General features: G+C 38.1%; 2 protein-coding genes and 1 pseudogene across 2 annotated transcripts; all 3 read left to right on the top strand.

Moving 5' to 3' along the window:
* The first annotated feature begins 671 nt into the window (after positions 1-671).
* h1-10 (H1.10 linker histone) lies at positions 672-1,835 on the top strand. The gene has a single exon (XM_016517195.1). The coding sequence runs from the start codon at positions 823-825 to the stop codon at positions 1,423-1,425; it is 603 nt and encodes a 200-aa protein (XP_016372681.1). The 5' UTR covers positions 672-822; the 3' UTR covers positions 1,426-1,835.
* Positions 1,836-2,450: 615 nt separating this feature from the next.
* On the top strand, positions 2,451-6,933 carry arpc4 (actin related protein 2/3 complex, subunit 4). Its single transcript, XM_016517224.1, has 6 exons — positions 2,451-2,570; positions 3,841-3,959; positions 4,904-5,015; positions 5,643-5,738; positions 5,846-6,016; positions 6,107-6,933. The coding sequence occupies exons 1-6, from the start codon at positions 2,568-2,570 to the stop codon at positions 6,110-6,112; spliced, it is 507 nt and encodes a 168-aa protein (XP_016372710.1). The 5' UTR covers positions 2,451-2,567; the 3' UTR covers positions 6,113-6,933.
* Positions 6,934-8,665: 1,732 nt separating this feature from the next.
* LOC107712057 (myosin heavy chain, skeletal muscle, adult-like) overlaps positions 8,666-12,940 on the top strand; it is an 11,790-nt pseudogene continuing 7,515 nt past the window's right edge.

Below are 12,940 nucleotides of genomic sequence, written 5' to 3'. Positions count from 1 at the left end.
GAACCTTTTAGATGTTAACTATGACAGGTGGTCTAGTAACGAGTTGTCAGACTCAGCGAATTCTAGCAACTGTAGCACAACACCTTTGATATAATAAACCATTTAAAACATAAAAAGTGTGGTGACTTTAACGTATCATAAAACGGCATGTCAAATACTCAAATTTCATGTCTTTATTTGTGCAAAACATTCACTTTCACAAAAAGGCACAGAAGAATACAGTGTTAAGTCACCAGGAACAAAAGAGCAAAGCAAAGAAAAAGTTTGCCAATACACAACCACGCGAGGGCGTTATTTAATGTGTTAGTTAAGTGAAATTAAATTGCTTGCATCTCGAAGGCATTTGGTAAAAACGGAATGAGTAGTATAATTCTAGAATCTTTACTTTCTAAATTTTCAAAGCAAGTTTAATGCATGAACTGTCTCAATAGCCATAAAATGATTTTCGTTCGCAAAGTAAGTGCCCCTACCCAAAATCGCAAGGCATTATGTGGGCAAGATCTTTTCTTTGCTTCCTCGCGCCACGGTTTTGCCTTTATTTCACCACTTTTACACACTGTCAGAAAGAGCACCTTTTGCACTTCCCGTATGAATAATCTAACTTAGTAATATATGTCAAGCTAACAAGATAATAGCTCCCAAAGTCGTGGAAGAAAACACAATTCCACAAGCGCCTCTGTCGACTGTGTTGTTGTTCTCAATCACGTCCGCGTGCCGCCGTTAAATCTGATGATTCAAAATTCTGAGATGATGCTCGCATCATCTTTGAGCTGACATTCTCGCGTTCTCAGAAAACACACATAATACGCATCAAGTTTGATCATGTCTGCTGAGGTCGAAGAGTCAACACCCACCCAAGCCCCTGCTCCAGCAGCAACCAAAACGAAGAAGGCATCGTCGAATAAGGCAAAACCTGCCGTAACTGCTTCTCCAGCTAAAAAGAAGAAAAAGAAGAGCAAGGGGCCCGGCAAGTACAGCCAGCTGGTCACTGATGCGATCCGCACCCTGGGCGAGAAAAACGGCTCGTCGCTTTTCAAGATATACAATGAAGCGAAGAAAGTGAGCTGGTTTGATCAGCAGAACGGTCGCGTGTATCTGCGCTACTCCATCCGCGCGCTCCTGCTCAACGACACGCTCGTGCAGGTCAAGGGACTGGGAGCCAACGGCTCATTCAAGCTCAATAAAAAGAAATTTGAGAAAAAGTCAAAGAAGAGTGCCACCAAGGCGACCAAGACAGTAAAACCTGCAAAGCCGGCTTCCAAAAAAGACGTGACCAAGAAAGTGACTGCAAAGAAGAGCGCCAAAAAGAGCCCCGTTAAAAAGAAGACGAGTGTTAAGAAGGCGACACCCAAACCGAAGAAAGCAGCTGCCAAAAAGCCAAAAGTCGCGGCGAAGAAGGCAACCAAGGCGAAGAAATCAAAATAGACTTTCTTTGAAATTGAAGCATTATATTTTTGTATATAGCTTCTTGGATAGAGAACCCATATCTAAGGGGATTCGTTTTTTTATTTTTTATATTTCTGTTTATTTTAGGTATGCTGTCATTTGGGGTTTGATGTACTAAGAAACGGCTTCATAATAGAGACACACCCACTTTAGTTTCTGCACTGCAAGACGCCATGCTTTCCTGAAATGAAAGTGACAGATTGTTTCGTTTGCTGCACTAAACAGGACACTTGTTACTAGCTAACTAAACGAAGATTAACGCTTTGTGAATATAAGCTAGAACAGTATTTTTTTAACAACAATTTCATATGAAATGTTACTGAACTGCAAAAAACAACATGTATGTCAAATAAACCTCTCTGATTTTTTTTTAAAATAAAAATGACTGCACAACCTTCTTGACCGGTGTTTAATGGTGATGCCTTTTTAACCTGTTCATTTAAACGGGATAGCCTATATATAGCAAGATTAATGATTCAATTTAATTATATTACCTTGAGCACTTTGTGTTAAGAGTAAAGTGTGCATGCACAGAAATCATATGAAATAATCGGGTGAAAAGGTAAATACATTTAAAACTAGTTCTGGGATCTAATAATCTGGAGATCTAAACTTTTTTCCTTAAAGCCTTTGACAATATTATCTTTTAGTGAAGGACTTATGTACATTTTCCCCTTTCTGCTGTTTTTTTTTAATCCCTGCTGAGCATAATGCAGAATGTGATTCTAAATACGATACAAAAGTATTAGGTGGTAAAACAATTAAGAGAAAATAGTAGGCTACTGTATATACAAAAAAAAAAAAAACAAGTTAAAGTTCTGCTACCGCTACAACTGACAAGAACTTCCTCTTCTACAACTTATTGCACAAATGTCACAAAGTAAAGTCTACAGTAAGCAATATTGTCAGCGAATTAAGCACTTAATACAGGCATGTTAGCCAATTTCACTATCAATATATTTTTCGACTAGAAACAGCAGGAAAAGAAAATTCCGTTAGAATTATACAGTCGTCGCCCCCTACTTGGTGAAAAGTTGGTATCTTCCGATGAATAGCTTTACCCGCGGAAGTCGCCCGGTGTTTGTAGCACTTCCGTCTTCTGCTCCAGCGGGTACACAGAAATGGTAGGATTGCCTTTCAGCACTTCGGGAAAAATACAAATTGTGTTTTGTTTGTATAATCATTATTACATGAATGATAATACTGTTGTGACGCAAAAGTCTGACTCCAGGTGTTTGTTTCTGCGTTGGTGTGGAGTTGCTCAGTCGGCGCGTAGTGCTAAATCACTAACGTTAGCTAACATCCCCACCCATATTCCCCAGTCGCGAGTTGACTGATATTGATTTGACAATTCAGTGTGTATTAACACTGGCAGCGCTTTGTAATCCAGGGTTTGTGTATTATGGGCAAGACAACTCAAATTGACCTAATTTCATATTGTGCATTAATCGATGGACAGAAAATAATTAACAGACAGCCCTTTATTATTAAATATACTAGTGTTGTGCTACAAATTTTCCTTCTTCAGTATTGTTACACCTTTAAATAAACGAGTGTATAAGTGCACATTCTGTCGAGATGGTTGCTGGTTACTTCTGTGTTATTTGCTGTTTGGTTACGCACAACACAGATGAGTGTACAACATTTCTTAGGTGTTATCAGCTATTCAGTACAAATTAACTTGCTTTAGTTATGAAAAGTATGTGTACAGGCAACTGTCTGTTGTAGAGTCTAGTTCTATGCAGTGAGTTATTTCTGAATTCCAGACAGCCCACATAATGCTAAACAAGGTCAGTGTTTTAAAAATGCATTCTTACATGCAGGTTTGCACTTCCTCTATGTCTTGAATTTAAGTTCAGGAAGTGTCGAGCTTCAGACAGTGCAGTCTATGAAGAAATTAATGATGTTTGCATGTTGACTGAGGCTCTTAATGTGTACAGGGTAGTTTTTCTTTTCTTTGGAGGGCTTGTGTAGGACTCCCAAAAATTCCCCTGCAGGTTCAGGCGTGTGTGATGGTTCATCATCCTGAGTACTGATTTAGTTTGTTTTGTTTTGTCAGACAGCGACTCTGCGTCCGGTGAGCTATTTCTGAATTCAAGGCAGCCCACATAATACTAAACAAGGTCAGTGTTTTAATATTCATCATCTTTCATGCAGGTTTTGCACTTCCTCAATGTCTTGAATTTAAGTTCAGGAAGTGTCGAGCTTCAGACAGTGCAGTCTATGAAGAAATTAATGATGTTTGCATGTTGACTGAGGCTCTTAATGTGTACAGGGTAGTTTTTCTTTTCTTTGGAGGGCTTGTGTAGGACTCCCAAAAATTCCCTTGCAGGTTCAGGCGTGTGTGATGGTTCATCATCCTGAGTACTGATTTAGTTTGTTTTGTTTCGTCAGACAGCGACTCTGCGTCCGTACCTGAATGCGGTGCGTGCTACACTGCAGGCAGCTCTCTGTCTGGAAAACTTCTCCTCACAGGTGGTTGAAAGACACAACAAACCAGAGGTTGAAGTCCGGTAAGTGTGCGTGACTGTGTTCGCATGTGTGTTTTATCTGTGTGTAAAAGTTGCATGATAGGTCAGTAGCCTACATGCACACATCTGACTGGTTCAAACTTAACATTAACATTTTAAAAATTTTGCAATATGATTTGGCCATAGATAGTTTGAAAGAAAGTACAAGCATAAGCTGCAGTATACAGTCAAACCTGCCATTTCAGTATATTGTTCAAACTTTCATTTCAGCTTTTAAAGAAATAGTGGACATATGAGAATTTCTAATGTTTTACTCGTGAGCATCTGGGGTTTAGTTTAATATTAAGTTTTTGGTTTACTCCTGGTGATTATTCCAAGGTCCAATGACATCATGAGACCCCTGTTAGTGTTGTTGTTGTTTGCAAAAACTTTTTTCGTTGGATAAAGCATAAATAAAATATAAATATTAAATGAAAAGCTTCAAATTTAAATGAAAATGAAAAATGTTGCCTTGACACTGACAGTATAAAATTTAAAAGTTAAACAAAAACTAACACTTGCATAACAAAATGATTACAAGTTAAATTAATTCAAACTTATTAATTATTCAAATGTAACTATTAAAAATGATTAAAACTGAAGATTTTAATCAGAAATAAAAGCCAATTCAAAATAATAATAAATTCTATAGTAGTATAAAAAAAAATAATGCTGACCCTTGCATTTCTTTCTGTATCTGTAAAATGGAATGTATCTGTTAGAATGATAGTATGTCAGTTATTTATATTTATTGAACTGAAACCTGATTTCATGTTTATGGTATTGCGGCAGATTTTAGGCCACTTGATCGTGATTCAGCATGCCATTTTATAACCATTTGTGGTGCATACAGCAATAGACACTAAGCTTATTTATACTGCATAGTATGCAGAATGACAGTGTGTTTGTGTGTATTCTTTACTGGTTTTGTCTAATTGTCTCAACAGGAGCAGTAAGGAGCTGTTGCTTCAGCCTGTTGTGATCAGTAGGAATGATAAAGAGAAGGTTCTAATAGAAGGTTCCATCAACTCTGTGCGAGTCAGCATTGCTGTCAAACAGGTAAGCACACTCGTTGTTTTACCCTAAACTCACTCTTGCTATCCTTTCTGAGACGGGTTTTGAAATGTTGTTATAGACTGAATACAGAAAATGCTACTAATAATACAAAAAGAGAAGTATTGTGGTGAAGAGGAGACAAGTGAGGGAGGTTGGTTTCAATCTGACTCATTAATGTCCACTGAACACTGTAAGCCAGTGGTTCTCAACCAGGGCCCCACTTAGGGGCCTCAGCAAACTTCCAAGAGGGCCGCAGGATTTAAATGAATAAATTATTATTAATATATTAAATTAATCATGTGCTAAAGTATAATAATAAAAAACCCCACAAACAATCAAGATGGATTTGTTTTTGATTAGTTTAATATATCAAAATTGGAAAACAAGCAGTTATCTTATAATTACAGCAGAAATACCAAGAATATCTTAGCCTTTATTGGTGGAGGGGTCCTTCGAATATTGTGATGGTGATTTTGGGCCCTTTAGGTCACAAAGGTTGAGAACCACGGTGGTTAGCCAGCAGTATGTGATTTATGTTTCAATAGAACAAGCTAAGAATCCAGTCTGATGGTTTGTTTCTGTCTTTAATGGTCTGTGATTGGATGATGCACCTCAACTGGTCCATTGAAGGCTGATGAGATTGAAAAGATCCTGTGTCACAAGTTCATGCGCTTCATGATGATGAGAGCTGAGAACTTCTTCATCCTGCGAAGAAAAGCTGTGGAGGTGAGGGAGAGCGGAGAAACGTTCTATTTTTAATGCATTTTGATTTCTTGCTAACAGAAATCTTCAGGTCTTTTTTAACAGCGAATAACCCTCATTTCATTTGTCAGGGATATGACATCAGTTTCCTCATTACTAACTTCCACACAGAACAAATGTACAAGCATAAGTTAGTGGACTTTGTCATCCATTTTATGGAGGAGATCGATAAGGAAGTCAGTGAGATGAAACTGTCTGTCAACGCCAGGGCTCGCATAGTTGCAGAGGAGTTCCTCAAAAATGTGAGTGTCTCTGTAGTATGATTTCATAGAAAGAAAATGTCACTGTCACACCAACAACCTCTTACTCTATATTCTGTTCGTGCTCAACAGTTTTAGGACATTTTCAGTACACCTTCTGCTTGCTGCAATACCTGTGTCACCTTGGTCGCCACCGGAAAAAAACGATGGAGAGCTGTGGGGCCAGTGAGGAAGTAGTTAAGGTGCGATTTGTTTCCTGGACCTCCAGCAAAGGTGGAACAGCTGGATCCAGAGGGTGCCGTCTGTCACAGGAATGAATTCAGAGTATTGCAGTATTGTAACTCGAGAGCAAAGTAATGGTTTTCACAGACAGGCACGGTACTTCTTTTGTTGTTCTGTTTTATTCTTTGTTTGACTTTTTTGCCCCTCTATCTCTTTTTTAACTTTTGCTAATGGCCTAAGTTTGTTTTAAAAGTATTTTATTTCTTCACACTCTGCGATTCCATTTGTGTATTCTGTCTCTCTTCATCTTATCCCAAATAATCCCTTTTTTTTATTATTTAGTAGTAGTAAAGCGCTCACAATGTTGCAATATTCTGAATATGCCTCAGCTTTCCCTCGTGCTCATTAATATTAATGAGAATGTACTGTTCATATTAAAAAGGATAGACTCATTTTACCTCTGCCTTTCTAACAAACCTTAAAATCAGGGTGGGTTTATATAAATGAAACCTCATTGATACTCATGAGCACAAAGGAAAAATGTTCCGTGTCCAGTAATTTAAACAGTTTGTTTTGTCAGTGTTTTTTATAAATATGTATACTGTGTTCAAATGACCATTTTTCATGTTTAGTTTTGATATTAAAAAAACCTCACGCTGGAGTACATGGATCTTACAAACCATATCAGTCATGCCAAAATAATGATGATAATGCTAAATAAATCCCTTTATTGCTTGTATTGTGTTGTTTATTGTGGGAATGGCAGGTCTTGGTTGTGGTAAGTTTAGCTTCTGTACATTTTGAATGTTAAAGTATGTACAATACAATGATAGCCCATATTTGAAGAGCTTGAGAATGGTCAGTAACTATTTGATATGCAGCACCCTGTATTTGCAACAATTTGATATGCAGCACCTTCATGATATTTGGGAAAGAAGACATTTCATATCATCACAAGATTTTCAAATAGTAGATACAATGTAGTCTATATAGACAGAAGGGAGAAGCTACCTATTTTTAGTTGTTTGTCCCTACAATGGAGGTCAGTTATCTTACCTTTCTTCTGTGTCACATGATATTTAAAAACTACCATATGTTTGTATTCTAATTAATGTTTTTTTGCCTGTATTTTGATTTATTTTAAATTTATTTATAAATGAATGTTGTTTATTTATTGCACAGACTTTGGGAGAATACGAAACCTTTATTAATGTATATAATACAGATTATCATTTGACTAATATTTTGAAGCAGAGTTGGCAATACTTTTTAAGTACTGTCATTTAGTTTGATCTGTTTTCTCTTTTTGTAGTATAGCAAAGAATTTATAGCAATCATGTTTTCACAACTTTGCCCTCCATTTTAACTAAAATGAGATAATAAAAAATAAAGTACTCGCCTATCTGTTCTCACTTCAGGCTGTTGTATATTTTGTGTTGTTTTTGAAGGGCAGCTGCTTGAGTGTATATTTGCACTTAATCCTTATAAGACGATAATATGAAATATAATTTATCCCTTTTTATTGAGATGAGCTCACCGTTGTGGGTAACCTCTTGAGAATTTTTACAGCACTTTCCCCTTTTACAGAGCCCCTATCTTGTTTCCCATCCCAAGGAAACTGAGTGGAATTGGTATAAATCATTTGATCTCATGTTGAAATGGCTTGCAGTTCTTTGACAACCACAAGAGATGGGTTAAGAAATAAAGCTGGCAGTGATGAAAATGCCCTTGTTTCACCATACAAATACAGACCTTTAAAAAAACATGTCAAATAATTATATTCAGATCACATAAGTGTAATAACTATTGTGTTTAAACACTAGATGGAAAAATGCAAATGCTCATTTGCCTCGAATCTCATACCCCAAAGCCATATCTGAGATGAAGATGAAGAAATGAAATCAATACATTAGCAGCTTATGGTCACTTTTACATCCTGACTGTGCTCAATTGCTCATGCATCTCATTTCAAAATTGAAATTTCATGTCTTTTATCAAATGTATGTTTGGAAGGAATTTGCAACAGTATACATGTGACATTTGCAGGCTCCCCCTCAGCTAAAGAGAAGTCCCACAGCGCCAAGGAACATTGTTAAGATTGAATTGACACAATTGACACCACTGCAGTGCTATATATTTTAATAGAGTGCATAAATTTTATTATAGAGCATCAAGGTTCTCACATGATTCTAATGTTATTGTTACATGAGTTTTCTATCATTTTCATCAAAAAAATTTAAATATGCATGTTTGCAATGTTTAAAGCTTCAATACGTCTTTGATATGCAAACCTCCGGACTGTTTTGAAAATGTGGAAATATTGGAACCAAACTGCAATACTCTGTCCAAAATCACTTTAGATTTATCATCAGATAAAAATAATATTCCAGAGAGAGATGCGGAGTTGAGGGCAGTCCAAGCACCAAATAGAGAGAGAGAGTTTTGCTGACTGAACACATTGTGCTCTATAAAACAAGAAGTCGAGTGCGAAGCCATTGACTGGGGCTGACTTCAAGTAGGTGTCAAACTGAAAATGAAAAAAAAAAATTCGAGTTAGTCTGCATGCAAAAAGATTTATCAAGTTTGTTACATTTATTCTGTGTGCATAAATAAAATTAATCATAAATGTGCTTAATGAAGGAATGTCTTTTTTTTTTTATAGATTTCTCACATCATTTGTCCAACTTCTACTGACTGGAGGGAAAAGGAGGTAAAAATCTACTAGGCTATGACCTCATCAAACAATATTCATCATTTATATTATAGTGCAGTAATGTTTTGTATTACCACTTACTATTTCAATGATCAATATCCTTAATGTTATTGATGTTTGGTCTATTTGTCCAGTGAAGTGGCGCCATGAATGGGGATGCAGAAATGGAGAGTTTTGGCCCGGCAGCCATTTACCTCCGGAAGCCAGAGAGGGAGAGAATTGAGGCTCAGAACACACCGTTTGATGCCAAGACAGCATACTTTGTGACAGACCAACAGGAGATGTACCTCAAAGGGGTGCTAGCCAGCAGAGAGCGTGGCAAAGCCACTGTCAAAACGCTGTGCGGCAAAGTAAGTTGAGAAGTTTACAACCAAGTAACAATAGAAATAAATAAGGTACTGCAAGTTCAAAATACAGTTATCTGAGCCTAGTATTTTTAGTTTTCATATTAAACACTCTGTGATCTATCATTTGCTTTGTTTTTTCCTCAAAAAGACTGTCACAGTGAAGGAAGATGAAGTTTTTCCAATTAAACCCCCACAAGTTCGATAAGATAGAGGACATGGCCATGATGACCCACCTCAGTGAGCCCACTGTGCTGTACAACCTCAAAGAGCGTTATGCAGCATGGATGATCTACGTATGTAATGAAATGAACATTACTTCATCCTTCAAATGCAATATGATGTTTTATTCAAGCTAAAATCTTCATTTGCACACCTATTCCGGGTTGTTCTGTGTCACTGTGAACCCCTATAAGTGTCTCCCAGTGTATGATGCTGTAGTTGTGGCAGGCTACAGGGGCAAAAAAAGAATTGAAGCCCCACCTCACATCTTCTCCATCTCTGACAACGCCTATCAGTTCATGCTCACTGGTATGAGCTTGTGGAAGAAAATAGTTTAGGATTTCTTTCTGTAATCTTTGTTGGGTAAAATCAAATGTCTCTCTGCTCTCCGTAGATGAGTTTGGAGTACTTTATACTTTATGGTTGATTTTATGCTGCATTATTGTAATTTCAGTGGAGAATCTGGTGCAGGAAAGACTGTGAACACCAAACATGTCATCTAGTACTTTGCGACAATCGCTGTATCTGGACAGAAGAAGACAGAGCCTGTACCTGGAAAAATGCAGGTATTTGCAATATTTATTTTGATAATATCTGATATTTACATCCTTTTGATTAACGATATGGTCAGGGAATGAATCAAATGGATGTTCTTTAAGGCATATGCATGCATATACTAATCCTTCGTTTCACGAGGACAGCAGAGTACTTACTTGACAGCATCATTAAATATATTCTGTACACATCAGGGGTCGCTGGAGGATCAAATCATTGCAGCCAACACCTTGCTGGAAGCCTATGGAAATGCCAAGACTGTGAGGAATGACAACTCTTCCCGCTTTGTGAGTACTGAGCCAACTGCCATGCTCTACTAAGTGTTTTGATTCTGTAATGGAAAGCTGTTGTCTAATCAATCTTGCATCTGGTAAAATCTCCAGGGTAAATTTATCCGAATTCATTTTGGCACCTCTGGAAAACTGGCGTCAGCTGATATTGAAACTTGTGAGTCCTATATTCTTTCACAGATCGACTGATTAATATTGACATTACTTTTATCCCTCTGACAATCATGGTATTGATCCATAGATCTGCTGGAAAAGTCCAGAGTAACTTTCCAGTTGTCTGCTGAGAGGAGCTACCACATCTTCTACCAGCTCTGCACTGGCCATAAGCCAGAACAGCTGGGTGAGAAATTGTCCATTATTGCATTAGGATCATATTTTGCCAGATATAACAGATAATGTCAGCATTAAATTATTATATTTGTGCAGCAGTATGAAGTCTTTCTTTCTTGTCATATTCCTCTTGTAGAGGCTCTTCTGATCACCACTAACCCATACGACTATCCCATGATCAGTCAGGGTGAGATCACAGTCAAGAGCATCAATGATGTGGAAGAGTTCATTGCAACTGATGTAAGTGGAAGTCAAATGTCTGAGCACTTAACATTTGATGCATAATCTTATAATTTTATACTTTGCATATCTCTGATACACTATGTCAAATATGTTATAGTAAAGGTACATACATTTGATTGTTTCTGACTTGCAGATAGCCATTGATATCCTGGGCTTTACTGCTGAGGAGAAAATAGGCATCTACAAGCTGACAGGAGCTGCGATGCATCATGGGAACATGAAGTTCAAGCAGAAGCAGAGGGAGGAGCAGGCCGAGCCTGATGGAACTGAGGGTGTGACTTCAAATTTAGCTATAAAAACATGCATATATGGTTGCAATATGGATACATAAAAATTATTTACTTAAAATATTTTTTTCCAGTGGCTGATAAAATCGCTTACCTCTTGGGACTGAACTCTGCTGACATGCTGAAGGCTTTGTGTTATCCCAGAGTGAAGGTCGGGAATGAATTTGTGACCAAAGGTCAAACTGTTCCTCAGGTGTGTGCACTTAAAAATGTATAATTAATGATAGCATCACTAAATATTTATGAATATGATGTTTTTTTAAAAATTAAATGGTATTAAATGGCATTCTTTTTTTCTAAATTAGGTGAATAATTCAACCATGGCTCTGTGCAAGTCAGTCTATGAGAAAATGTTCTTGTGGATGGTTGTCCGAATCAATGAGATGCTGGACACCAAACAGCCAAGACAGTTCTTCATCGGAGTGCTTGACATTGCTGGGTTTGAAATCTTTGATGTAAGTTAATAAGATAAAAAATTTGAATCTGTTGCTTTAGCTTCTTGGTTCTGATACTGAAATATTTTATGTTCACTACAGTTCAACAGCCTGGAGCAGCTGTGCATTAATTTCACAAACGAGAAACTGCAACAGTTTTTCAACCACCACATGTTTGTGCTGGAACAAGAGGAATACAAGAAAGAAGGTATCGAGTGGGAGTTCATTGACTTCGGTATGAACATAGCTGCCTGCATTGAGCTTATTGAAAAGGTAACAGATTTCAACTTTAGGACATGGTGTTTTTCTTTTTCTTTTTTTTAGCATAAGTGCTTTGCTTTGATTCCTTTTCCTATCTCAAGGAAATGTGCTCTTTCTTGCAGCCAATGGGTATTTTCTCCATCCTTGAGGAGGAGTGTATGTTCCCAAAGGCAACAGACACAACCTTCAAGAACAAGCTGCATGACCAGCATCTTGGTAAAAGTGCATGCTTCCAGAAGCCCAAACCTGCCAAAGGCAAGGCCGAGGCCCACTTCTCCTTGGTGCACTATGCTGGAACTGTGGATTACAACATCGTAGGCTGGCTGGATAAGAACAAGGACCTCTGAACGACTCAGTGGTTCAGCTGTACCAGAAGACTTCAGTGAAACTGCTGGCTCACCTGTATGCTGCTCATGCTTCTGCTGAAGGTCTGCAAAACTTCACTACATATATCTGAGAGTATTAATATTCTGCAGGGTTTATTTTTTAATAAATGTATTATGATATTTACACATTATATTTGTATCATTTATTATACTGTACAGAGGCAGGAGGCAAAAAGGGCAAGAAAAAGGGTGGCTCTTTCCAGACTCTTTCCAAATCTTACAGAGGAGATGGCCTCACTGGATGAAAGCATTACAAAGTTATCCAAAGAGAAGAAAGCCCTCCAAGAGGCACATCAGCAAACTTTGGATGATCTGCAGGCAGAGGAGGACAAAGTCAATTCTCTGACGCAAAGAAAGAAGGCGTAACTTTTATTCTCGCTGTAGTATTGTTGTTGCCGCCTCCGCCATGTCGTGAAGGCGTTGTGTGTTTCCTTGTGAAAGCGAAACTACTTTGTTTGGCCTTCCAAAAGAGGACGATATCCGCTTCGTCATGCCTGGAGCTGATCCGTGCTGGTCACTGAGGAAATACATCAACTTTGCGCTGTGGATCGCCAGATCGGCTTTCACCGTGGATGAAGCTGAGTCCAGCCCGGGGTCGTCACATGTGGTTGCCGCAAGCCCGCCCGCCACCGCTCACTCTAGCCTCCGGCCTCCGCTCACTCTAGCCCGCCGTGTGTGA

The sequence above is a fragment of the Sinocyclocheilus rhinocerous genome, unplaced genomic scaffold (assembly GCF_001515625.1).
Source record: "Sinocyclocheilus rhinocerous isolate Xijiao unplaced genomic scaffold, SAMN03320098_v1.1 scaffold1710, whole genome shotgun sequence".
NCBI lineage: Eukaryota > Metazoa > Chordata > Actinopteri > Cypriniformes > Cyprinidae > Sinocyclocheilus > Sinocyclocheilus rhinocerous.
The sequence above is the reverse complement of the archived record's forward strand: the minus strand, read 5'-3'. Positions and strand labels throughout refer to the sequence as shown.

Bases quoted from the DNA above. Each gene is read 5' to 3' on its own strand.
- h1-10 (XM_016517195.1), top strand. From the start codon at position 823: ATGTCTGCTGAGGTCGAAGAGTCAACACCCACCCAAGCCCCTGCTCCA.
- arpc4 (XM_016517224.1), top strand. The intron at 3,960-4,903 runs GTAAGTGTGCGT...TTGTCTCAACAG, and splicing joins AAACCAGAGGTTGAAGTCCG to GAGCAGTAAGGAGCTGTTGC. The intron at 5,016-5,642 runs GTAAGCACACTC...GGTCCATTGAAG, and splicing joins TCAGCATTGCTGTCAAACAG to GCTGATGAGATTGAAAAGAT.